General features: G+C 40.9%; 1 protein-coding gene across 1 annotated transcript in view; it reads left to right on the forward strand.

The window, feature by feature from the left end:
• The window catches only part of Kel (Kell metallo-endopeptidase (Kell blood group)), a 71,088-nt gene that overhangs the window by 39,948 nt on the left and 4,219 nt on the right, over window positions 1–26,921 (forward strand). Inside the window, exons 2-9 of the mRNA XM_055598323.1 lie at window positions 15,001–15,142; window positions 15,427–15,603; window positions 16,036–16,160; window positions 16,469–16,615; window positions 19,818–19,880; window positions 19,962–20,150; window positions 20,684–20,832; window positions 21,769–21,898. Coding sequence (XP_055454298.1) covers window positions 15,001–15,142; window positions 15,427–15,603; window positions 16,036–16,160; window positions 16,469–16,615; window positions 19,818–19,880; window positions 19,962–20,150; window positions 20,684–20,832; window positions 21,769–21,898 — 1,122 coding nt within the window. The remainder of the gene's footprint in view (window positions 1–15,000; window positions 15,143–15,426; window positions 15,604–16,035; window positions 16,161–16,468; window positions 16,616–19,817; window positions 19,881–19,961; window positions 20,151–20,683; window positions 20,833–21,768; window positions 21,899–26,921) is intronic.

Raw genomic sequence — 26,921 nt, forward strand, 5'->3', positions numbered from 1 at the left:
ACAATCCTCACTCAGAAATGCAAACAGGACAGAAATCAGAAGAGGGAAAAAAACAGGAAACAGGACAGGAGCCTACCACAGAGGGCCTCTGAAAAACTCTACTCAGCAGTGTATCAAAGTAGATGCTGAGGCTCATAACCAAACTTTGGGCAGAGTGCGGGGAATCTTTGAAAAAAAGGGGGAAATGGAAAGACCTGGAAGGGACAGGAGCTGTACAAGGCAACCAACAGAACCCAAAAAACTGGGTGCCGGGTCTTTTCTGAGATTGATACTCCAACCAAGGACCATGCATGTAGATAGCCTAGAACTCCTGCACAGAAGTAGCCCATGGCAGCTCAGTCTCCAAGAGGGTTTCTTAGTAAGGGAAACAGCGACTGTCTCTGACATGAACTCAGTGGCTGGCTCTTTGATCACTTCCCCCTGAGGGGGAGCAGCCTTACCAGACCACAGAGGAAGGCAATGCAGCCAGTCCTGATGAGACCTGATAGGCTAGGATCAAATGGAAGGGTGGAGGACCTCCCCTATTAGTGGACTTGGAGAGGGTCATGGGAGGAGGTGAGGGATGGAGGGTGGGATTGGGAGGGAATGAGGGAAGGGGCTACAGCTGGGATACAATGTGAATAAACTGTAATTAATATAAAAAAGAAAATTTTAAATTAAAAAAGCTCAATGCCATTAGCCATCAGAGAAAGGTAAATCAAAATGATTCTAAGATTCCATCTTACACCAATCAGAATGGCTAAGATAAAAAACTCAAGTGACCACACATGTTGGTGAAGGTGTGGAGAAAGGGAACATTCCTCCATTACTGGTGGGAGTGCAAATTTGTTCAACTTCTCTGGAAATCAGTCTGGTGCTTTCTCAGAAAACTGGGAATGGTTCTACCTCAAGACCCAGCTATTATACCACACATGGGCATATACTCAAAAGCAGAAACTGGAAACAACTAGATGTCCTTTAACCAAAGAATGGATATAGAAATTGTGGTATATTTACACAGTGGAATACTACTCAGGTATTAAAAACAAGGAAATCATATAATTCACTGGCAAATGGATGGAACTAGAAAAGATCATCCTGAGTGAGGTAACCCAGACCTAGAAAGACTCACATGGTATGTACTCACTTATAAGCAGATATTAGACTTATAGTACAGGATAACCATACTACAATCCATAGACCCAAAGAAGCTAAGTAACAAGGAGGGCACAGGGAGGGTGCCAGATTGTCACTCAGAAGAGGAAATAGAATAGACAGCAGAAGTGAATGAAGAAAGGGAACTGGACAGGAGATGGAATGGGGAGGGAAGCAAAGGTGGGGATCAGATGTGGGGTGAATGGGAGCAGGAGGTGAGAGGATTGGGAACTGAGGGGAGATGTCTCTTGGTCAAGCTGGAGGCCTGTGACAGGGTAGGTTCCTGGGAGGATATGGGTGTGACCCTTATTGAGACTCCTGACAGGAAGGGACATAATGACTGAAGTGACCACCTCCTAGGAAGGCAGGAATAGTGGAAGGAGGGGAACAACCCACCAACAAAACCTTTGATCCAAAAATCACCCTGCCTAAAAGAAGTGCAGAGATAAAGAGGGAACAAAGATTGAGAGAATCTCCAACCAATAGTTGGCCCAACCTGAGATCCACCCCACAGTAGAGAGCCAGTGCATGACATTATTAATGAAGCCCTGCTATGCCTGCAGACATGAGTCTAACTTGACTGTCTGTGGCGGGCTTCAGCCAGCAGTGGATAGAGACAGATGCTTGGGATTTGCAGGCAAGCATGGGTCGGAACTCCAAGTGTCGTGTGGAAATGTTGGGGGAAAGATGGAAGCATCTGGAGGGGACAGGACTCTCACAAGAAGACCGACAGAGACAAATAATCCAGTCCTATGGTGATTTAGAGAGACTGAGACATCAGCTAAGGTGCATGCATGGCCCGGACCTAGGCCCCCTGCACACATGTGGCCTATAGGTGGCTTGGTCTTCACATGGGGCACCTAGTGAGTGGAATGGGGTGAAGGGTGCTATTTCTAACATGGACTCTCTTGCCTGCTTTTGGCTCATTTTCCTCTGATAGGGCTGCCTTGCCTGGCCTCAGGGAATAAAGATATGTTCAATCCTGATGTGACTTGGTGTGCTGGGGAGGGTTGATAATGGGGGAAGTGGGGCTCTCCTTTTTGGGGGGAAAAGGGAGAGGGGAAGAGGGGTGAAGGGGCAGGGAGGGGCTGGGAGAAGTGGAGGGTGGGAACACCCTTAGGATGTAACGTAAATAAACTTAAATTAAAAAATAAGTTGTTCTGAAAATTTAGGAGACCAAGCAGCATTAAATGTTTGATATTTGTGCTGATAAGGTTAACTTATAAAATGCTTAAACATAGTTCTCTTACTTTCTTTCCTGATGGAATAAAAATATGAAATCCTTGACCATGTTTGCAGTGTTTAACAATGGGGCTAGATCCGACAGGGTGCTGGCAGAATTGATTTTATTCTTTCGTGCAAGCATTCCTGCAGAACCTGCTCCGTCAGCTGGTTCATCACTCCGGGTGAAATCTCCAGCAGGTCCAGCAGCTTTTCCAGGTCCTTTAGGCAATAGGTGTCTTCCATTCATTCACAAGTAATAAAAAGGGCATTTAAATCTACTACCCAAACTCTGATTTGTTATCTCCTTCAAAATTGCTTTTTTTCTCTCCAGTTCATACTCATCTCAGGTGTGGAGACCATAGTGAGAAATGCAAGTCATCCTCAACATCTCCTTTATTTATCGACCTGTTTTCTCACTTGGAACAGCTGCTTTGGTTCCTGATAGAACAGGTTTTATATTTAATCTGATGCAAGAGCTCCCTGAAAGGGACTAAATGTCCACAAGCTCTCTGTATCACAGGGGAGTTATTTGGAGTTGCTTTCTGTAGGAAACTTTAGCTAAAGACTTCTGACTTCTGAATTGGATTGGGTTTTCCTGGCTTACTGTTAATGATCCTGCCTTAATTTTTTTTTATTTATGGATGTATGGTCAGAGTTTTCTTATATCATATTTCTTATGTCAGGAAGCTCTCCTGCCATATATACCCAAATGTTGTACACAGCCAGCTCTTTTCCATAGGATATACAGAGTACAAAAAAGATAGAAAATGTGTATCTATGAAAGTGTAACTTTTATCTAATATGGTATTTGTGAAGTGACATTCCAGGGCAGGTACTTGGTACCACCCACACACCCTTATGGCTTTCAAATATGAACTATGTGATCCTTGCCATTTCAAGTTCTCTGAACCTTCTCATGTGGCTTAAAGTGAGATGTCAGAATGATTTATGGCAAGGAAAAGGAAAACCCACCGTATCCTCAAATTCCTTATAGAGAAGTCCACATTCACTGATCTCTAACTTTCAGTGAATCCTTATTCTGCATCCTGTTGAGGAATGAGGCAAATCAAGATGGACCAGGCAAAGTCCATAAACTCTCTTTCTCAGCTCTGTATCACCTGATCTGTTACTTTTTAATTGCTCTTGGAGACTGATACAACCTGAGCAAACACATGTGGGTGAAGGTGTCGATCAATTTGTTGTTTGCCTATAATATGCCAAACAATCAAGAAAACACACATTACTCCAATCTTTGTGTCAATCCTGTTAAAGAAGGCATGATTATTGTTTAAAAGATGAATAAATTAAGAGTAGATAAATGAAAAGACTTTCCCAGGATTTTATGAGTAATAGCACAAGCTGCCTGCATTTAACATTGTTGCTTATTACATTAGATCCATTGACTATGTTTACTGAGTATAAATGTATACATACACTCATACATATTTATATATGTGCATTAATGAGGAATGAGAAAGCCAAAACTGACACAGAAGTCTAGAAAAGGTTAGGTCATTAGGAAGCTATAACCAGTAGAGATGCTCTTGTTTTGACTTGCTGTAGAGAAGAAAAGGAGAAAAAGAAAGAGTACCAAGATAGTCTCAAAATAATTCCAGAAAATAAGATAGAAAATTAGACAAGGAGTTAGAAAGTCATAAAATAGGAGGCCTCTGCTCTCTGTCCTCACACTGCCCGTGTGTGTGTGTGTGTGTGTGTGTGTGTGTGTGTGTGTGTGTATTTATAGGTAACTAACAAACTGAGCATAGATGTCCTGTCTCATATCTGTAATCTCAACACCAGGAGGCTAAAGCAGGAAGATAATGAGTTTAAGGCTTGACTGGCTACATATTTGAGACCTCTTCTCAAAAATAAAACACCTCTCCCTACCACTCCCCACAACCCTCCAAAGTATGGAAAGATCAAAGAAAAGGAGAGTAAAGTTGTGGCTATTGGACTTAAAAATTTGACTATGATTCTCAGTTTCTTTAAAAACATTCCTTAAAAAATTTAAATGTAGCTAAATAAACATAGCCTATACCAAATACGTCCACATTTCTGGGCAACCATCACCACCATTTGTTTGCATAGGTTATTAATTTGCTCAGGTCTAAGCTTGTCCCTCATTAAATGTTAAATATCATTCTCTTCTTCCCCTAGACACTAGAAATGACTGTCTGCTTTTTGTTTTCATAATTTGTCTGTTTCAAGCATGTCATATAAGTGGAATTGCACAGTAGTTATACATTTGTGACTGGATTCTATTACTTACAATATTTGTTCATATTTATTTATTGTGTTTGTATGGAAATGCTTGGATTCATCATTGTTTATTTAACCATTACTTTACCCAGGGGCAATTAGGGGCTTGTATTTTTTGAAAATTATAAACAACATTGGGCTTCCTGACCTTACAATGAAGCCTAAAGTGCATTCGCTGTCACTTCTTTGACATTAGACAAACATCTCCAGGTCTGTGACAACAGTCAGTAGCTAATAAGCTCTGCTGGGGAAAACGATCCAACCTCAGAAGCCAAGCCAGGCACGAGTGTGATATTTGATTCCTAATAGGCCAGACACTGCTTATAGTTTTCTATATAAACTCCTCATTGCACTAAGAGCAGATGCCTCTTTCTGGATGTTAATTTTTTCATTGTCACAAAAACAATGTTACTGCATTTCTATTTTATTTATTTAGAGGCTTTTTTTTTTTTTTGAAACAGGTCTTATTGTGTGGACCAGGATGGCCTAGAACTCACTCACTATTTCATGCAGGCTAACTGCAAACTCATATTCCTCCTTTTCAAGCTTTGTAATTGCTGGGGATTACTGACATGTGTGACTATAACTAACTTCTATTTCCATTTATTAAGATCAGTATTTCTCTCTCTTCACCTAGTATTTAATTTCAGCCTAGATTTCCAGTTAGTTCAGTCATTTTCTCTAAATGACTTTCATCCCTTGCAATCTTTATTTAGGATACACTTGTAGTGATAGCTACCACTGCCAGATTAACAAATTACCGGTATGTATGGTCTAGATATAAAAGTCAAAACACAGCCAAAAAAAAGCAAGAATAATAAATGAGATAATATGAAACTAAAATGTTTCTGTACAGCCAATAAAATAATCAACAAAGTAAAAAAAAAATCCAAAAAAACAAAAAACCTATAGAGCCAGCCATGATATCTGATGCACAGTTAAATAGGCAGGGAAATCTCTAAGATATAAATAGTAACAATCCACAGAACCGAATTAAAAGAGGGCAAGGAATTTAAAAAGCCATTTTTGAAAATATAGCATAAAGCCAGCCATAGATCTTCACCATTCCTAATCATCAGAAAGATGCAAATTAAAATCAATGACATATCACCTCACACCTATTAGAATAACTACTATCAGAAATATAAAAAAAGACTGAGTTACGAATGTTCTTGCTATGCAAGTATTATGACCTTAGTTGTATTTCCAGAGTCCTTTAACAAACAAGCAAACACACACATAAAACAACAACAACAAACCCCAGATGTAGAAACATTCTTATCATCCCAGCATTGGAGAGATTGAGACAGGAAGATTCCTGAAGCTTAGTGACCAGCTATTCTATACTGTAAGGGGAGATCCAGGGAGAGACCTTGTCTCAAGACAAGGAATAGGGAAGTGTTAACCAAGACCAAGGATATATGAGGAAGCAACATTGAAATCTACTGCCATCTAAGCTAATTAAAAATCACAATTAATGAGGAGTTTGAGCAGAGCTATTATAATACGTGGGTGAATGTTAATCCCAGAGGCTGTGACTTATTTAATGGAAGTTTCAAGGCCAGGTATGGGTTATGTTCCTAGAAGTTATTGAACAATAAGTCCCCCTAAACGATGTAAGTTATAACTATCAGTCTTGACTGCCAACCAGAAATGGATACTAAGACTTTTTGACTAATTGAAGAATGCAAATTGAAGAATGCAAATAAACCTGGAACTGACCTGGAATCTTCCTACCTGTGCCTAGTTTTTATACTGATGTTAGTCACTATGCAGATAGCTGGGGGAGAAAGCCAGAGGTGGGAGCCCCAAGCTTTAGAACTTCCATTCTTTGCCTATAGATGCAATAGAGGTATGAGAAATTTGTAACTGGATCTGAGGTCTGCTTCATGGGAGGAAGTTTTTGTCTGTTACTGGGGACTTGGTCAAACAGCCATTGCTGCAAAGGTAACGAGCAGGAAGGGTGAGCCACTGCTTTTGTTTTGCTAAATGGACATATTCTCAAATGGCTTCCTAAATTCATTTATATCCATAGACTATTGCTGCCCTCAGCCTCGATCAAACAAACTGCTCTTTGCAGTGTATATCACTTAATGCAGAGACTCATGGCTAGTCAAGATATGAGAATAAGTGACTGCTGAGCAGGACATGCATATCACTGCCTCCAAGGCTCAGGAAAGATCCTAAGAAAATGAAAGATCTTGATGATAGGGAGAGAGACTTTGAAATGTCTTATAGCTATGACAAAGTTGTGACACTCAGGAAATCACAGAATTTGCAATTGACTGATTGTTTTCACAAAGTTTGTAATCCCATAAACACCCAGTCACTGATAGGGGATCAGTCCATGGGGTCCAGCCTAACCGAGAGGAGCTATTGACAGTCTACAAATGCTGTGGGGAGAACATATTGACCTCAGTGACAGAACTACTGGTGAGTTCCTTATGCTCCAGTTCCTTATGCTCCTTAAGCTACACACCCATGGCCACAGGGGTGGCCTTGGTTAAGCCCATTGGATTGCAAAACAAAACAAAACAAAACAAAACAAAAAAAACAAAACCAAACAGAACAAAACAATAAAGTAAAACAAAACAAAGCCTAAAAGACACAAAAGTGGGATAGGGACTTGGTTAGAAGTTGGCAGAGATGGGAGGGAGATTAGAGAGGAGGGACAGGTAATCATAACTCAAGTAGGCTATCTACCCGTATGAAAAAGATGAAGAATAAATTGATTTAAAAAGAAAGCAACAGAGCTACATCCAGAAACAAAACAAAACAAAACAAAACAAAAGAAAAGACCAACCACGAATCGAACGTACTGTATTGTGAGGAATGACATCTGATGTTGACCTTTGGCATCGACATGCAACTAACCACATGCATATTGGTTAGCCCACACACATTCATGAACACAGATACACAAAAAGATGAAAGGTAAAAAAGTTAGTGGGAATGTGCAGAAACACTTGTATGCTTGCTGAAAATTTAGATCAGTATAACAATTATGGAAAACAGTTCAGAGAATCCTCAAAAAAACAACAACAAACACAGAGATATTAAACAATCGAGCAATTCCACAACTGGATATGTTTATGGGAACCTAAACCAGCATGTCAAAGAAATGTGGGTACCCCATGTTCATTGCAACACCATTTCCAAGAGTAGAGATACTGAATGAATCTTATACTGGATACGAGTAAATGTTATGTTCATTTCAAAAAAGATACTATTAGCCTTGAAAAAGAAATTCTGTTCTTTAGGAAAATATGGAAGAACTTAGAGAATATTACACTAAGTAAAATAACAGAGACAGAAAATGACAACGTGCCTTTGATTGGGAGAAACTGAAGTCACAAAGAGAATAAAATGATAATTGCCAGAGAATGGGGTAGAAAATAGAAAACTTGGTAGATAATTTTCCAAGGAGATAAAATTTTGCTTAGATTGGAGGGGTAAGTTCAAGAGTATGTTCCAGTGGGTAACATAGTTACCCACTATAGTTAATAACCATGAATTATATTGCAGAAGATTGCCAAGAGGATGATTTTAGGCATGTTCACTATAAAACATGATAAATGCATAAGATCTTATATATGTTAAACTGCCTCATTTTACAATTTCACAATGTACAGATATTTCTAAACATTTTACAGTAAGTGATTACAGCTTTTGCGGGTGGCCAACTCTCAAATCTCTTGAGAGAAGCTTCTCTTTGCAATAGAGGATGCTTAACACGAGACCTACAGGTGGCTAATGTGCAGATAATAAAAGACTATGGAGTTCTTACTACTACTATGCCTCATTCCATTCTCCCAGGACATAGTGATCATTGCAGAAGAGAAAACTGAAACACAGTAAGAGCCAGAGGAAGTGGACGATTCCAGAAAAATTGCATTTTCCAGGAAAAACAGAGCAGCTGCATATAAGAATTCACAGTGGTTGTGACAGTATGGATAAGACTTGTGCAAGCTCAAGCCAGATAGAATTCCATCATGGAGTAAGCAGGAAGGTAAACAAAAAGTCCCATCTTTAACCGAGAAGCTACTGACAATTATTAACTGGTGAAAACGGAAGATCAGTTTTCCTTAAGGCTGTGGCTCTTGCTAAGTCTGTCAACCCCAGTGGATGGCCACACACCTAAGAGTATATAAGAAGCACCAAAGGAACTCAAGGATGTCTGAAAGTTATTAGAACAGAACACAAAGTTGGGTGTGTATGGAAATGCAGCATAGAGTTGGGAGGAGATAGTGGAAGGGAAGAAGTGTTCAAAATGCAATGCATGACATTCTCAAAGCTTTAAAATAAATAAAATTAAGCTGGGCATAGTATCCTATCCCTGTAATCTTATCATTCAAAAGGCTAACCCAGGAAAAATAAAATTCAAAGGATTGGCTGTGCTGCATAGCAAGAGCCTGCCTCAAAAAGTAATTAATGTTTACCGATTCATTAACTAATAAGTGAAACAATAGAGTGAGTATGAGGCTGACTGTAGCACTTTATCTTGGTCTTTCAGAAGTGAAGGGTCTAAGTGTGCAAATGTAGCTAAGAAGAGTTCACGTCCCGTGTTAGTGTGAGTGTGTAGCTGGGGCATATACAAAGAGATGACAAGAGCCGGAAATAAATAGCACTATCAAAGATCATATGAAATGTTGCTGAGGAGATGGCCTGGTAGATAAAGCACTTGCCATACATGCATGGGGACTAGAGTTTGGGATTTTCCAAAGACATGTCAAAAGGATGGATGGGGAACACATGACTACAACCCCAGCACGGCCACAGAGGAATGAGAGCTGGAGACAGGACCATCCCAGAAGCTTGGGGACCAGCTAGTCTGGTGTATGACACAGGGAACAACACAAGAGCCTGTCTCAAATAAGATGGAATGAGAAGACAAACCTCCGAGAATGTCCTCTAGCCTCTGTACGCATGCTATGGCACACACATGCTCACATGCACAAACAGGCACATACACATCACTTGCACATCATACACACAGATTTACCTAAATTTTTAAAATAAAAAAATGATGAGTCTTAGATAAAAATCCTGTGCGAGAACTAACAGCATCTTGACCGTAAGTAGGTAAAATAGTTTAAACATTTAAAGGTGAGGCCATGCTGCTCTACTGTGTACTCTGAGGCGTGCTACAGGCCTAGAGCACATGAAACGGGCTCATCATTCATCAGATAATGTATTTTTGCAACATTTTCCTCATAAAAGGATGATCCCATCTGGTTCTTGCCATTTCAGATTTGATGGTTTCATATAGAAATGAATTTTTATGTTGTTAAACAAAATGACTAAGTAAGTCCCTTATACTCACTGAGGAGTTTATGAGGTTTTTAATAAAATGAGTATGGTGATACTATTCTGTTCCTTAATTAGCAAGTATTCTTTTACCTTGCTTTCTTGCTATATGGAAACTACAGTTCTGGTTTGTTGACCTTGCATTTGGCCATGTTGGTAGACGTGATGAAACCTTAGCTGTAAAAATTTAAATGCTTTGTCTTAACTCTTTACCACTGTGATTTTTTTTTTTTTTTTTTTTTTTTGATGGGGGAGACATGACCTGCTAAACCTCAGCTCCATACCTCAGAAGCTGAGCCCAGAAAAGCACATGTGAGACAAGCCTGCATGAGCTGCTGGCCTGGATTTAAACCCCTTAGAATAAAGCCGGCAGCACAGACCACAGCAGAGCTCAGAAAAGCATGAGTTTACACGCAGAGCTCTGAACATGTGAATGAATGCTCGTTTTGTACCATAAAGCATTGCAATCATGGTCAGTGTTGACTAAGATGGTGGTCTTAGAAAACTCTTATGCAAACTCTTGTTGAGGAGTTATATGTTGAATTGACAAAAGTTATTAGAATTTCCTACTTCCAAAGTACTGTCTTAGCTATTGAATTAAAAAAAAGATTGGTGATATGAATGAAGAAATAATAAAATAGGAAAGAGATCTTCCTTCTGAGATGTGTCTGTACATATTTTATATTTTCAACTTTTGAAAATTTAATGTTTTCCCATACCAAAAAACAAACTCTCATTTTCTCTCTCTCTCTCTCTCTATATATATATATATGTACATATATATACTTATACACATATATATTGACATATGTGTGTGTGTGTGTGTGTGTGTGTGAGGTGACGGCAGAGACTCACTAGATGAGGCTGGCCTTGAACTCATAATTTTCCTGTCTTCAGTACCTAAGTACTGGGATTAGAGGGACACATGTGTGATCAAATATGGCTTATTATATTCTAAATATACTTACTCATTTAATTGAAATGGGTGCTTAAATGTAATATTGCTCTAATAATGTATTTATCAAAGAATATGAACATGAAATTAAAATATTTTAAAAGTCTATCTATTTACCAGCTAAGCGATTTCACAAGACACTTTTCGCCAGCTGTGAGTGACAGTCATAGCTACATAAGTGTGTACTGTCTTGAAGCAAGTACACACACACACACACACACACACACACACACACACACATGCAAGAGGGAAAGACACGTGATATGGTCTCAGTATATGGTCTCAGTATATGGTCTCAGTATATGGTCTCAGTATATGGTCTCAGTATATATTTGCACATGAACATGCACATATGCTACACACACAGGAAAAAAATTTAAAAACTGAAGAATATGGCCGAGATGTAGATTAGCATTGGAGAGCTTGCTCAGGTCACCCTATGCCCTGGGCTAGAGCATGAGCATGGAAAACAAAACGTTTTGGAGAATGCAGATCACCACCTCCATCTCAGATCAAAATATAATAGCACAAGGCACTGACAGCCAGTTCCAAAATGAAGACCAAAACAAGAATTTGACTAAACTGCTCACAAAACCAAGTTTACTGCAGAGAGGCTCAATTGTTAAGGCTTTTGCTCAGTTCCTCATCCTGGTTAATTGTTGATTTTATAGCTATGGACAAGTGGAGGCATATATGCTTCTATATGCCTCCGCTCTCATCGGAAAAAAAAAAAAGTTATCAATAGCCGATAGCTCTTATCTTTTCCCATAGAATTGCTGTGAAGACATAGAAAAATATGTATGGCTGAACTGTTCTACTCACTCCACCCACAAGGTGTGCCCTGTAGACGGCAGGTACTATCTTCATCATAATTGCTACTTTCTGCTAATGGGAAAAGACCTTGGAATTAGCATCAGTGGTAGAAAGGAATTAAAGCGTTGGGCAGCACTGTCCGCAGAGAGAAACACGAGTGCTTCATGAGGTGTGTGCTCAGCTCTCTCTTCTCATTGCCCAGCTCCAGGAGTGCGTTGGGCACAGCTGTGCTGGTGATGAGTCACCCAGAGCAGGACAGGGCAGATAAGGAGGCCTCACTCCTGAGGCAGCTCCAGGAACAGTGGCTGCTCTACCATCAATAGCATCTTGATAGGGAGGGGTGAACCCAGTTTCCATTGTGGTAGTTACCGTGCCATCATGATTACCGGCTCAATTTCACCAACAAGGACAGAACCTAAGTTCAGGCTATGGAGGCTGTCCACAGGGCTAATGTCACACAGCACATGGCTTCTTCAATTTACTCTCACATATCAGCACCATGATGCTGCTGAAGGCACCAGACACTAACTTACACTCTCCTAATCTAAACTGTCCCTGTAATAATTTTTTCTAGAGAATCACCAACTAAAAGGATTGGCTTTAGCAAATAGGGAGAATGTGAGTACAGGGAAAGTATGAGTGTTCAGGGATACAGAGCTTCAGACATCCCGAGAAAGGACTGCACCGTTGCTGTATACTAGAGCAGAACAGACCCTTTAACATGTGTATATGTGTGCGTGCACATATGCGTGTGTGTCTGTGTGTACCCATGTGTCATATGGTATTGTGGAAGTCAGAGGACATTATTTTTCATATTTTTCAATTGTGTGTGAGTGTGCATGTATATGCATGAACGTGTATGAGCGCATGAATACATACATGTGCTCCCGCATGTGAGTTCAGGTGCTCATGGAGGCTACAAGGGAATCCTAGATTTTCTGGTGAAGAAGTTATAGGGAGTTGTGAGCCAGCCAATATGGGTGCTGAGAACAGAAGTCAGGCCCTCTTAACCACTCTTAAGTATGTTCTCTTAACCATTGAGCTAATTCTCCAGCTCCCAAAGGCAGCCTATGGGAGTCAATTGTGTCCTCCCAGGGGTTCTGGGGATTGAATTCAGGTTATCAGGCTTGCATAAAAGATGGCACCTACTAGCTATCTTGCTGGGCTCTGGACTCTGGACTTCGATATCCTGAAGTATCAATTTTCCTTTATTATTCTCACCTTTAACCAAAATTCCACTTCCATTTTTGGCCTCACCATTCTCCTAGCCATCCAAGACCACAATGAAGATTATCTGTGATACTTTCATAAATTTGTTGCCCTAAAATCAGATTCCATGACTATTTTCTTGTGTAATCTTTTCTGTGTTCTTTTCATTGGCCAGATCTTACTTCATCACAGCACAGTGGCAGGGTGGGTCCTGCCTTCTGTTTTTGTTGTTGTTCAATCCATCCATCGTTCTTTCTCAAACGCTATTTTATCTTGTCTCACCTTTCCTCAAAAATCTCGTTTTTCCCCATATCTTGCTGTTTATTGCATGAAGTCTAGACATTTTTCCATGACTTGGTTCTACAGCATGGCCCACGTGACACTCTAGTTTTGTTTTACTTTTCAAATTACACACACACACTGATACATCCATGTCCCTTCGGTGAATCCAGACTGCTGATACATGCCATTAGCTTAGCTATCCTAATACATCCCATTTTGCCTATGATGAGGACTCAGGGAACAGAAATGTGCTTGCTTTGCTGGTACTGCTGATGAGGGCTCAGGGTGATGTGGGAAGAGGCGTTTAGGCTTAAAATCCATTCATTCCTACTAACATTTGTGAAGCATCTTGAGAGAGTGTAAAGGAAAAAAAAATACCATGCCTGCCACAAAACGTTTTCAACCAATAAGGAGATGAAGAGTAGAATTGTCATCATAATATAATATAAAGGAAAGAAAGAGACTCAAATGTGCTTTATTCTTTTATAGCAGATATGAGACCCTGTGAGGGAGGCGTGGGAAACTGTTACCTTCATTTTCCAGATGATTAAACTTGCTTACCTTCCTGAGAGCTTGTTTGTTGTTACAAAGCTAATAATTAGCAGATTAGAGTCCACTAGTTAGTTGGTCTTTTTAATGTGTGGCTCTGACTACAAGCAGGTCCATGGCTCACAAAGTGAAGCAATGAGGCATGCTTGGGAGCGGTGTTCAATGGGCTTGGGAACGTGAGGCTCTCCTGGCAAGTGGCTTTTGACTCAAGAGCTGAAACAGCAAAGAGATTTCAATCAGAAAAGAAAGGAAAGCAGAAAAGGATAGTCTAGTAATAAAGACGCTTTAAGAAACAAAGTTACAAAGCCAAATGCATGAAGCAGACCAAGGGCAAGATTGCTTGCTGAACAAAGACTCCTCCCTCTTCCCTCTGAGAAGCTCAGATAAAGGAGGAGGAGAGGCCTGAGTGTTCCCTTACTGATAAGCACGCTCCACCCAGAGGCCAACAGTACACATTTGGGGACAGAGGGACAGAGTGGAAGAGGTGCCCCTTCTCCAGGGCCACAGGGACTGGAGTGGGGGCAGAAGGGGGGTCATTTTCTGAAAACATCTGGAGCAGAACCAGGGAAGATTCTGGGAGCCAGAGAGAAGCACAGGCAGATGGCAAGTGTCTTGGAAAACCATCCCGTTTTGGAGCCAGACCCTAGTGTGAGGCTTAGGGTGGATATGTGCAAATATACTGTCCCCCAACACACGCTGGAGAGGAGGGGATATAAAGCATCCAGATAGAAGGAAAGGCACGGGAGGTGTTGAGGAAAGATGGGGAAACTTGAACACCCAGGAAAGTGGATCATTTGGGGAATTGCCTTGAGATGAAAATGTGGGGAAGGGTAGGGTCGGAGAGGCTTGACAAATCTGTTTTTAATATAACCTTCCTTTCAGAACCAGCTTCTCTCTCCTCCTCCTTCCTCCACTCACTTCAGGAGGAGGACAGAGTGGGGGAGTGTTGAGGGGACAGAGACAAGCCAGTAGAATGCGTCCTCCCTCGAACCAGGAGGTAAGTAGCCTCTGCCAGGATGTTGGAGTCATCTCTTCTGGCTGTAAAGTTCTACTAATCTTGTGCAATCCTTTTTGCAAATGAATTGCTGTATCATGTACGGGAAAGTCTAAAGAGGGTGGGCTTTTAGGGAGAATAAGCAGAATTACTGCTGTACAAAGGACAATAACAGTAACTTCTTCACCCCGTACCATTCCCTCTCCCATTATCTTGTATCTGTCCATCGCAAAGTTCTTTGTCTTGATTTTTTTCTCTTCGGTTCCCCCACTAGAGTTCTGCAGCAGAGGGACCCCCCCCTGAATGGAGACTGCAGTGGAAAAGAGGCAGACGGGTGCTGACTGCAGTCCTGCTCTGTGGCCTGCTCCTTGGTTCTTCTGTGCTTTGCGTGTACATCTTCCAGAACTGTGGTCCTCGTAAGGAAGATCCTCAAGCAGACCTGACCTAAGCAGCCCTCCCTCATATGCCCTGGTCCAGACCCCTGAGGCTCCAGCCCTACCACTTACCTGCTCCCAGCTTCATGGTCCCTGAGGATCTAGAATACTTTCTCCTTGAATCCCATAGCATGCCATCAGTCAAGGAGTGCTTTTTCTTACCTTTGTCCCTCCTTTGTGCCTCATTCAGAGTCCTTTGCCAGCCCCTGGGGGGAGCCCTTGTTCAGTTTGCTTGTCTTTTCTAACTCCGAGCTTTTGTTTCACAGGTCCTTGTGAAACACCTGTGTGTTTGGAACTCTTGTCTCATTACAAGGCCTCTGGAAACAGAAGTGTGGCCCCCTGCACCGACTTTTTCAGTTTTGTCTGCCAAAAAGCCAATGGGACCAGTAATTATTTTCAGGCTCTTACAGAAGAGAACAAGAGCCAACTGTGGAGACTATTGGGTGAGGACCTAGGTTGGCAGCGTCTCTGAGAAAGTAGACAACTGAATCTCAAGTGACCTTGATAATTCTAAATTCTACACAAGTATAGAAAGCCTCCTTCTTGCTACTGCCTTTTGCTACTACCTGACATTCCTCTTTATTCACATGCTGCTTCCTCTTAGTCTTTTTCTTTTCTTCTACTTCTTTTATTTCTTGTTTCCCTTTCTATTTTCTTTATTGTCCTTATCATCTTTGCATCTGCCCTCCATATCACTGCTCATCTATACTGTTGTCAAGCTGAGCTGTTAAAAACTGAAAGCTCCTCTCATTTATCTCAGTTTGATCCTCTTCTATATTCCAATGAGGAAGTTTTGTGACATCCATATGAAGTTCCCATCTCCTTTTTGCCCTCCTACCAGTATCAACTCATTCAATTTTGTGTTTCCTTTCTAGAGACCCCAGGGTCCTGGAACCTAGGATCTGGGCAGGAGAAAGCCTTTCAGTTCTATAACTCCTGTATGGACACAGATGCCATTGAAGCTTCAGGGGTGGGTCCACTTAAACAAGTTCTTGATGAGGTGAGAAATATTAGGGTGTCAAATTTTCCAACTAAGTAATTCATATCACCAATGCATGCTTAATGGCTACCATGATTTTCTAGGATGTAGGATGCTTTCTTAGGGATTCCAAGTTCTAGGAGGGAGATATAAGTGAAAATACTCTGATGAATTAAGATTTGAGATCAGAGAAGTACAAAAGTACAAGACCAAGAGGCAGCACAGGGCTCAGAAACTAGAAACTAGTGTATGTGAAGAGGGAAAGGTGAACACATTTGGGGCTGGATCTGATGGATCCCTAGGTTCATTTCTGTTTCTCCTCTTCAAAGCTTGGAGGCTGGCATATCTCTGGCAACTGGACTTCCTTGGACTTCAACCAAACTCTGAGGCTTCTGATGAGTCAGTATGGCTACTTCCCATTCTTCAGAGCCTCTCTGCAACCTCATCCGACCCCTCCACACAAACCAATCATCCAGGTGAGGCATAAACTGGATAAACCACAGATGCACCTGAGTTGCTCTAGGCTATCATTGCTTGCAAAAGATATTTAGGGCTGGGAGATTAGACACAGATGCAATGACAAGAATGACCCTATCTTAAAGGAAAATTAGTACTACAAGGATCAGGGCTATTAGGTGGGAAAAGAGGGCCAGCTCTGTAAAGGGTGCAGAAAAAAAAAAAATTCTGCTTTCTTTATTGCAAATCCTGGACCGATTCACTAGTCATCCTGTCTCCAGAATTGCCTTCCTCTTATTTACTGTTCATTTTCCCTAAGACACCTTTCTAAACTTAATCGCTAAAAGCCTGTCATTTAAATATCACTCAGTCATCTAGACATGCCCCCTAATCCTTTACAAAGCATTGCAAGTTTGTAATCTGACCCCTACACTTATCTTTTGTTACATTCTGTCTCCCCCTTAAACTCTTACATTCTGCTGACTCACATGTAATGCCAAAAATTTTCCTCTTCTCCCTGCATATGGTGCTTTCTTGCCTGTAACAACCTTGAAAGACTCCTAGTGTTTCTGGGTGTTAGCTTTGAGAGGCTCTGTCAATAAGCCTTCTTTGACACACTGGTTACAATTTAGGTAAAGTTCCTCTGTCATCCATTTAATGCTCTCAGCACTTAATACTCTCAAAGCCTGTGCCCACCACAGAGTTCTCAGCAACTAGTGGCCACTACTAGTTGTGCTTATAAATAAATAAATAATGAAGCTATCATTGCTGTGATAAGCACTGGAGTGTTCTATATTTGTCTCTGAATTCCATAGCTTCATATAGAGTGATTATTCAAAAAGACATGGCCATCAATATAAGGTTCTAAGATCTGGCTCTAATATGTGCATTCATAAATTTAACTATTATGCTTTGGTGGAATTAACTAAAATCTGAAATGCTGAAGAACAGATTTAGAGAGGACATCAGTGGAGGCTTGGGGCATGGCTAATTATCCTGGTGAAAAGAAAATGAAGCTAAAAGACCCCATAAATGGGTAACAAGAAGCTGGGCACAGTGGCGCAGGCCTGTAATCCCAGCACTCTGAGAAGCTGACACAGGCCTCCAGCTCTTTGTGAGTTCAAGGCCAGCCTGGTCTACAAAGTGAGCACAGGACAACCAAGGCTACACAAAGAAACCTTCTCTCAAATAAAAACAAAAGGGGTGGGAGGAGTTGCACAGGGAGCCAGCCTGATCTACAAAGTGAGTCCAGAACAGCCAAGGCTACACAGAGAAAGAAACCCTGTCTTAAAACAAAACAAAACAAAACAAAACAAAACAAAACAAAACAAAACAAAACAAAGATTTAAGAAAGAAAAAGAAAGAAAGAAAAAACAAAGGAAGGAAGGAAGGAAGGAAGGAAGGAAGGAAGGAAGGAAGGAAGGGAGGGAGGGAGGGAGGAAGGAAGAAAGAAAGAGAAAGGGGGAGGCTACAGGGAAGTTCTGAGCTAAGGAAAGTATTTGGAGTGCTATAGATCCTGCACAGGGTCAGTGTGAGACTGGCCTGGAAGTGCAGTGGGAAGGAAAAGTAGAAATGAAAAGATGAGACTGGGCTTCGGTATTGTTGGCTCAGAAAGTCAGGGAGAACTGTTAACTATTGACACATGAGGCAGGGGGAGAGGTGGAGAGAAGCTTCTGAATCCTCTCAGATATTATCATGACCCTGTAGCACTCAAGTGGAATCAGATTAACATATTTGAACCAACTTAACATATTTGAGTTTGATGGATAATAGCAAAAATGGAAAGTAAGAGTGGAGTGTGAGAACATGGTCAGTTTCAACACTTTTTTGATGGCCCCAGAGACTTTCCAAGGTTTCTGTGGTAGATAATAAAGGAGTTGGAGGAAACATAGAGTCACTTAGTCCACAACATTCTGGCTAGCCTTTTATAGAGTAAACTTAGCCAGAGAGGGTGGACTTCAGAGGAGCCCACGAGGTGCTGAAGCAAGAGGAACAGAAGAGGGATCATGGAGATGGAAGGTAGACCACGATGGGTGAGATCACAAAGGACAAGGTGGAACTACAGGAGAAAGGAACTTATGGAGTCCAGAGATTCCCTCACAAACAGGGTAGAGACCAAGAAGACACCACTGGAAACATGCAGCTAGTCTCTCTCTCTCTCTCTCTCTCTCTCTCTCTCTCTGATGCACACACACACACACACACACTTGTAAAAGTGGGCAGAGATTGTGATTGGAGTTCAGGAGGATAATAAAGAAACTAAGACAATAAGTAAGGATGCCTTTCTGTCTCTCTTAACTTTGGGTATAAAATGCTATTAAGAGGTCATTTGAAAGGTTTCTTTTTTTTTTTTAAAGGTGGAAGAAAAGTATATACGTCAGTGGGATTGGAGTATTGGAGTGGGAGTGGGATATTAAATATGAATGCTTTTTTAAAATATAAATTAATACGAAATGTATGATGAACAAACTATCATTTTCATTTGTTTGTAATTCTGCAAATAGATTTTTTTTCAAAAGTGAGCAAACCTTGCAGCTCTTTTAAAAAATTATGATTTTAAAATGAAATAAAATACACTGTGGAATTTGGTGTTAGGATTTGCATCAAAAGCCTCATCTGCAATAGGCAACTAAGAGTAACTAACTGTGAAACCATGCCACGAGCTCCTGACACTCTAGAACTTATTTTTTAAAAATTCATGATGGATTTTTCTGCATTAATCATGTTTTAAAAGAATGTTTTAAAATGTGCATCTGAGCCAGGCATGGTAGTGCACACCTGTAATTCCAGCACTCAAGCAGGCAGAGGCAGAGGCAGGTGGATCTCTGTGGGTTTAAGGCCAGCCTGGTCTACAAACTGAGTCCAGGACAGCCAAGACTACACAGAGAAACCCTGTCTTGAAAAAAAAAATGCATCTTGCAACTGAGTGTAACTACTTTTTAATTTGTGTACCTGACACGGGTGTCTCACATCCTTGACTACGGATCTACACTGGCCCCAGCAATAGCTTTCTCTAAACAAATCTGTGTGTCCCTCTGTTGCTGACAAGCTTATTTTCATGCATAGACTTTTCCCGGCACCTGTCTTTCTTTGTTCATTCTATCACCGCTCTCATTTCCTTGTTCTCATCTTCCCTTCTTCAATGGTACCTCCCCTACCTACCCATGCCTACCCTCTCCATCCCCTATATGCCCACTTCTCTCCAGTCTCTCTTGTGTCCAGATAGACCAGCCGGAGTTTGACATTCCTCTCCAGCAAGATCAGGAACAGAAGGTCTATGCCGAGGTAAGACACCACCATGCAACACACTCGCCCACCCTACGGGAAAGGCTTCTAGCTTCTGTGACTAAGGTTGCCCTCCTCTAGATCCTGCGGGAATATGTGACTTACCTGGTTCGGCTGGGAAATTTACTGGGGGGCGACCCCCAGAAAGTGCAACAACATGTCTCCTGGTCCGTCTTCTTTGCCTCACGGCTGTCCAGGTTTCTGAGGCCGCTAGAGCGACAGCGGGCACAAGACAAGCTCTTTCATGTGGCCACTATCAATCAACTGCAGGTGCCTGGAACTGAGGGCCTGGGGACTCTGTGCTTGATGGCTTTTCAAAAACTTTCTCCCTTCTGTCTTCTTTCTTCTACTATAATTAATCCCAGCCATCAGGGAGGCAGAGGCAGACAGATCTCTGTGAATTCGAGGCCAGCCTGGTTCAGAACGGCCAACGCTACACAGAGAAACTCTGTCTTGCAAAACCAAAGAAAATTTAAAACCATGTATGTATTTATTTATTCTGTGAGACACTGGGCAGGAACATGCCAACATATGAACATGGAAGCCAGAGACCAGTTTCCGGGAGTTTGGTTCTTGCCTTCTATCATATGGGCTGGGAGACTCAATTCAGGTGGTCAGGCTTGGTGGCAAGTTCCTGTAACCATTGAACCATCTTGTTGGCCCCTCCCTTTCCTTTCAGTTTGTCCTTCACTCTAGTCTTCTCCAGGCCTTCCCCCAGCAGACCCCCTCCTTCCTCATTCCCTTTCTTTACTGTTTCTATTGACATCTTTTCCTCCTCCTCAGTTTTGTGTCCTTTCTCTAAGGAAATGGCCCCAGCCATCGACTGGTTGTCCTGCTTACAAGCAACATTCACACCGATGTCTTTGAGTCCCTCCCAGACCCTTGTGGTCCATGACCTAGACTACTTGAGAAACATGTCACAACTGATAGAAGAAGAGCTACTGACAAGCAGGTTTGCCCAGGTGGAGTTGGACAGATGTTGGGCATGGAAGGAGAGTGAGGTATCGGGGACACCTTGAGTGAGAGGCACCTTCAACATGGGGGGGGGATAAAGAAAGGTTGGGTGGGTGGCACAAAAGGAAACATAAAAACGAAGAATTAACCTGGGCAAGGTGGGGAACACCTCTAATCCCAGATCTCTTTGAGGCAGAGCCAGGTGGATCTCTATGATATGAGTTCGAGGCCAGCTTGGTCTACAAAGCAAGTCCAAGACAGCCAAGGATACACCAAAAACCTTGTCTCAATAAAACCAACCAACCAACCAAACAAACAAACAAACCCTAAGAATTATGTAAGGCTGTGGGGAGCATATGGTATATGAAATGAAGGATATAGGGGCGAGACAAGATGAGGTGTCTGCCAGGAATGTACCATCATCAGCCTGTAAGGAGCTCCTGCACTATAGAAAATGGAGGAAGCCCAACTCTGAAAGGCATGAACCCAAGTCCTTCTTTATAGCACCTGAGGGGCAGTCATAGAAATACTTTAGTGGGGGGAGGGGTGGAAGCACCAATCATGTGGCTTCAGCAGTTTTATATCTGTGCCCTGAAAAACAGAGGCCAGCAGGACCAAGGCAAGCCACAAATGGTTTTGTTGTACTTAGGAACCTACCTTCAAATGAACTGAGGTTTTCTGGTTATGGAAAAAGATGAATCAAGTCTTCTCCGTGTAACTTCACAAGGCAGCCTCTTCACTTCGTTCTTCTGTCACTCCCAAATCCAAACCAAGAAAAACTGTTCTTGATGGTTTTGCATATATGGTAGTTACTCTTGTAAATAAAATGAAGAAAGGGCTGGCTACAAATATAGCAGGGTGGGTTATCGAAGGGATTAATCATTTGGGCATGTTTAGAAGCTTTAGCTTTAGATTGGGAATTTTGTATCCACAGGGACATGATGCAGAGCTACATGATTTTGGGGCTTGTGGATACCCTTTCCCCAGCCCTGGACAGTAAATTCCGGGAGGCTCACAGAAAACTGAGACAGAAACTCCGGAAACTGAAAGAACAACCACCCTTGGTGAGGAGAGAAGGCCATGTTTTTCTATATTGGGGAAAATATTGATGTATTTACAGAGCTAAAAAAAAAAAAAAAAAAAAAAAAGAAAAGAAAAAGAAAAAAAAGGTGTAGGAGGAGAGTTCCTACCCCATGGAAATAGGCAAGATGGGAAGACAGAGTACATCTTTAGAATCAGTATACTACCTGGCCACTTCTGTGGCATTTGGCTGAGCATTAGAGTTTCAACATAAAAGTAAAATTAAGAACCCTTCCTTTACCATTACTATTGAGCAATATGCTTTTTTTCTAAACTGCATGGTTTGAGGACCTGGCCCTAAAACTTCAGCTATACTGTGATAAGAAATATTTGTCAGGCAGCGGCCATGTAGAAGACTTCATGTTTGATGTTTAAATGTGCATTACAGAACTCATCCTCGATCCCATGAAATATTTCTTAGTTACAAAAGGACTACGTTAATCAGATCTTTCGCATGTCTGAGAAGGATGTCTAGGAAATGTGTAGAACCAATTAACCACTCAGATGCATTATTTGAGATACACAGCTCTTCCTTAAAAAAAAAAAAAAAAGAATGTTTCTTGACATTCTATATCAGACCCTTTTAAATCCAAGTGGGGACATCTAGTGCATTGGGCATGTCCTTGCTTCACTGGAGGTCTCCTTTTGTAGTTTTGAGAGAAAATAACCTTTTTTTTCTTGTTAATTTGTGGGTCATTTGTCTACTTTAAAACACTTTTTAAAATATTTTTTCAATTCTGGGGAGATGTCTCAGTGGCTAAAGTGCTTGCTACTCATGGGTGTGAGGATCTGAGTTTGAATGCCCAGTTTGTAGCAAATGGCAGTAGTGTTGTCTATAATCCCAGAGTTTCTGTGGCAAAATGGGATGGAAACAGGAGACCCCTGGACATTCAGGTCCCAGTAGCCTGTGTATACATTGGCATAAAACAAAGAAACCCAGTCTCAAAGTGGAAAGTGTGTTTTAGCAACTGAGGTGGTCTTCTGAACTCTACATGTGCAGCATGGCAGTTAATTTGCTCTCTCTCCTCAAATTTATAAAGGTAAAATGTCCTCATAGAGGTGGAGATGTAGCCATTGATTATTTATGGTTTACAAAAGCCTAGATAATTTATTTTATTGGCTTAATCCTCAAATTTTTATGATACATCATAAATAGCATTATGTTTTTATTTACTTACCTTTTGGTTTTTAGAGACAGAATCTCACTATGTAGCTTTGGTTGTCCTGGAACTCACTATGTAGACCATGTTGGTTTTAAACTTACTGCCTGCTTCTGCCTCCCGGGGGCTGGGATTAAAGGCATGTGCCACTACACCCAGCTCATTTTATTTTAGAGATGGATCAATGAATATATGAGTTTGAAAGAACCTGACTTTAGTAGTAAGTTAAAGCAGGTTACTTCTCTGGATGTCTGGCTTCAAGGTCAGTTGCTTCTTCATCATACCTTAGACCATTCTCCATTAGGATGGTCACTCAGTGTGGGGCAGATTCACAAGAAGCTTCTACACGACCTATCTCTTGATCAGATGAAGCAGAGCATAACCCCAACTGAAAACTTCCTGGCAAAAGCACAACTTCCTGTAAATGAGGTCATGTCTTAGAAGGTATAAATATGCCAACATAGAGACTCATGCTTAAAGAATGTGAAAGGCTTACAAATCCTGTAATCACCATCCTTTTCATTGGGGTATATAACCATGAAATGTGTATCATGCTCTGCTAACAAATTGGTTATGCCCTTGGAGAAGCTGTTCTGCCTTTCTGAACAGTACAAAAAAACGTGACACAGAGCAATAATGCCGACAGCATCTCGTAAGTCTTAGAGTCATTGTCAGGCATCCAGGTGCACCACTCAATAAAGATGATTGTGTTTAGGCTTCCCAGAAATGGCCTGGCATTTTTAGTTCCCATTTCTGAGATTCAGAAACAGGTATAAGAATGACAGCTTCACCAAGATCTCATCGCTCTTAGTGAAGAAACAGGCTGCAAAGTCAATCTGCTTGGCTCATGAACCTATATTTTTAACATACCAGGCTGGATGGAGAAGTATATGGTACAACACCACTGAGTTAGCAAGCTCTTAATGAAGGACAAGACAGTTCAGTGTATTTGGCTTTATGTTCCATACAGTTTATGTTGCTAACACTTGACTGTCCTAATGGCACCAAAGAGAGCTGTGCCCCTAAGAAACACAGTTTAGACAGTAGTGACCCTTGGTGGCTCCTTAAACAGGGTGATCAGAGAGTGTTTGACTATGAGTAGAGACCCTTAGTTGCAGGTAAAACTGAAGCAAGGTTTATAGAAAGAAAGCCATTCCCTGGCCTTATATCATGGGAACATGAGAGATTGGATTTGGGACAATGAAAGCACGATTTCACATTTTCTCTGTGTAATAAGAACTACTTATATGCAGTCCAATATCCCAATTTATTTAGGCAATTTAAAACTCTATTTAAACAAGTAATTTCAATTGCCTTTCCTCTTGAATCCTGCCTGGGTCTTCTGCAATTTTACTCATCATTTCTTAATCCATACTACTACTAATATTTGGTAAAAAAAAAAAAAAAAAAAGTATTAGGTCAGGCTTAGTTTAGGCATAGATTCTTCATCTCTTCGTTTATGTGTTATTTTTGTTGCTTTTCAATTTTTTTTGAGACAGACCCTTACCACATCATGATGGTTTAGAACTTCTAATCCTCCTGCCTCAGCCCTTTGACTGCTAGGATTATGTGTGTGTGCCACCCGTAATGGGTCTGTGATAGTATTTGTTGAGTACCAAGTATAGAAAAAATGCTTCTTTAGGCACTCATTATGTAGGAGTGAGTAAAATAGACAAGTATCCCTGTCTTTGGGTATTTATAGTTCAGTAAAAAAAAAAAAAAAAAAAAAAAAAAGATAATAAACTATGTGTGCTGGGTGGTGTTATGCAGAAAGGCAAAATATCAAATGAAGAAAAGGAATGCAAGAGAAAGAACAGGTATGATTATCAAATGGCAGGTCAGAAAATGTCAAATTAGCTGTGAGTCATTCTTGTGACGTTTAGTTATGGTTCAATCAGACAAGAGTCCACTCATATTGCACCATCATTCCACATCAGTTTCTTTATTTCACTTACAAGGACGTGATTTGAGCTTTTTCCAGATGCTTTCCTGATGTTAAGATAATGCTATCAGAGAGGTAATAGAATTTACAGATAGTGCTAATGGAATGCCAGTGGAATTCAGAATAAACAGAATGCTCTTAAGGAACTATGTCACCTGATCTTCAAATCTGTAAAGTAGGTCGAGCAGACATTGCCCTTGTTTATACAGCTGGTCAACCTAAAGGACATGGGTTTAAGTTAATAGCTCACATTTGTAAATGCTGAATACTGTGCTTATGGGAAGGATTGTGGTGGCCTTTAAGGAAAAATTTAGTTTCCAGACAGGTTTCACTGGTGTTTGGAGTAATTTGCATTGAGAAATTAGGAGGTAGCTTTCTAACAGATTTACATTCTGTGAACATACATGTACATGTGCATTTGTGTAAGAAAGCAGCCCTGGATGAACATTCTTCAATAATGCTGCTCATTTTTGCTTGGTTTATGCTCCAGTTTGTTGCAGTACCTCTGCATCTTGTGCTTCTGATGCGGGACTCTGTGATGTTACTATGGTTTGTAGTGTGCTCTTACCTAGTTTGTAGCTCCTACTCTATATTGTACCCACTTTAATGAGTCCTTTAAATAGATACATTTTTATTATTTTGGCATTTTGGGTCTTCAGAGATCCTATCTTAGTATTTAATAGTTACATATTATTTTCCATGTCTTCATAAACATTCCTTTAATAATTTCATTTCAGAATTTTATCTAGAAGTCCTTACATACTAGGAAGCTTTCTTGATTTCTATCATTTCTTTATATTATTATCATTCATGGATTGTAGGAGATATATTTTATCATTTTCACTGCCCTGAAATGAATCTACTGAGTTTGATTATCTTGCATGTGAAGTGTTTTTTCCATCCTTTATATTTCAGAGATTTCTCCCTCCTGTTTCCACATTCCCTCTTACATGTCCATTGCCTTCCACCTTTCCCTGTCTGCAGAGACAGCTGAGGTTCTAACCTAAGTGATACACTGGCTATTTAATATTCTGCTTTGACCTGTTCTAGCAGCAAACAGTGTATCACCTAAAGCCCACACTTTCTTATCTATAGGATTCTACAGTATGACACACATGTACACATTTTGAGACAGGGTATGGATTATAAAAAGGAAAAGAGTTTCTCCCTTTGGTACACAGGTTAGGAATAGAGGTCTGGAAGGAAGAAGTGTGTGGTGAAACTCCTGGGCCATTTGTGTGGTAGGCTAGGGCTCAGGTGAGTAACTCAGGATTGGATAGTCTTCCTCCCCTTCCCATAAACCTTTTATTCCTCAGAATGACGCCTCCCAAGGTGTAGGCTTTCATACCGATAGCAACAACCATGGGTCCTGATGGAGAAGGGATCCTCTTTCTGCTGAGCAGCAATAGGCAATACGCATTGCCAGAGAAAATGATAAAGAAAAATGTGTGTGTGTTATTGTTGTCTATATGTATATCATATGCATGCATGTGTTGTTCATACACTATAGAGGCCTAAGGCCTAAGGAGCTTTCTTTTGTCTCTCTCCACCTTAATTTTTGAGGCAGTCCTCTCACTAAACCTAAGGTTTTTTTTTTTTTTTTTGGTTGTTGTTTGTTTTTTGTTTTGTTTTTTTTTTATTCAGATAGGAGAAATGGAAGCCAACCAGCTTTAGGAATCTGTTTTTCTCCTCACCGCTCAAAGCATGAGCCTCCAGACCTGACTATTTATGCGGGCTCTGGGGTCCTGAATTCAAGTCCTTGTATTTGTGTGGCAGGCATTTTATCCCTTAGTCATTTTATTTCTCTGGAAAATAAAAATGTAAAAAATACATCAAGGAAAACATCCTTTGAGATGAGGGACTGACATTGAAAACAAAGGTCTAGGCAGGTCTCACTCACTGAAG

The sequence above is a fragment of the Psammomys obesus genome, unplaced genomic scaffold (genome assembly GCF_907164565.1).
Source record: "Psammomys obesus unplaced genomic scaffold, mPsaObe1.curated_primary_1811, whole genome shotgun sequence".
Taxonomy (NCBI): domain Eukaryota; kingdom Metazoa; phylum Chordata; class Mammalia; order Rodentia; family Muridae; genus Psammomys; species Psammomys obesus.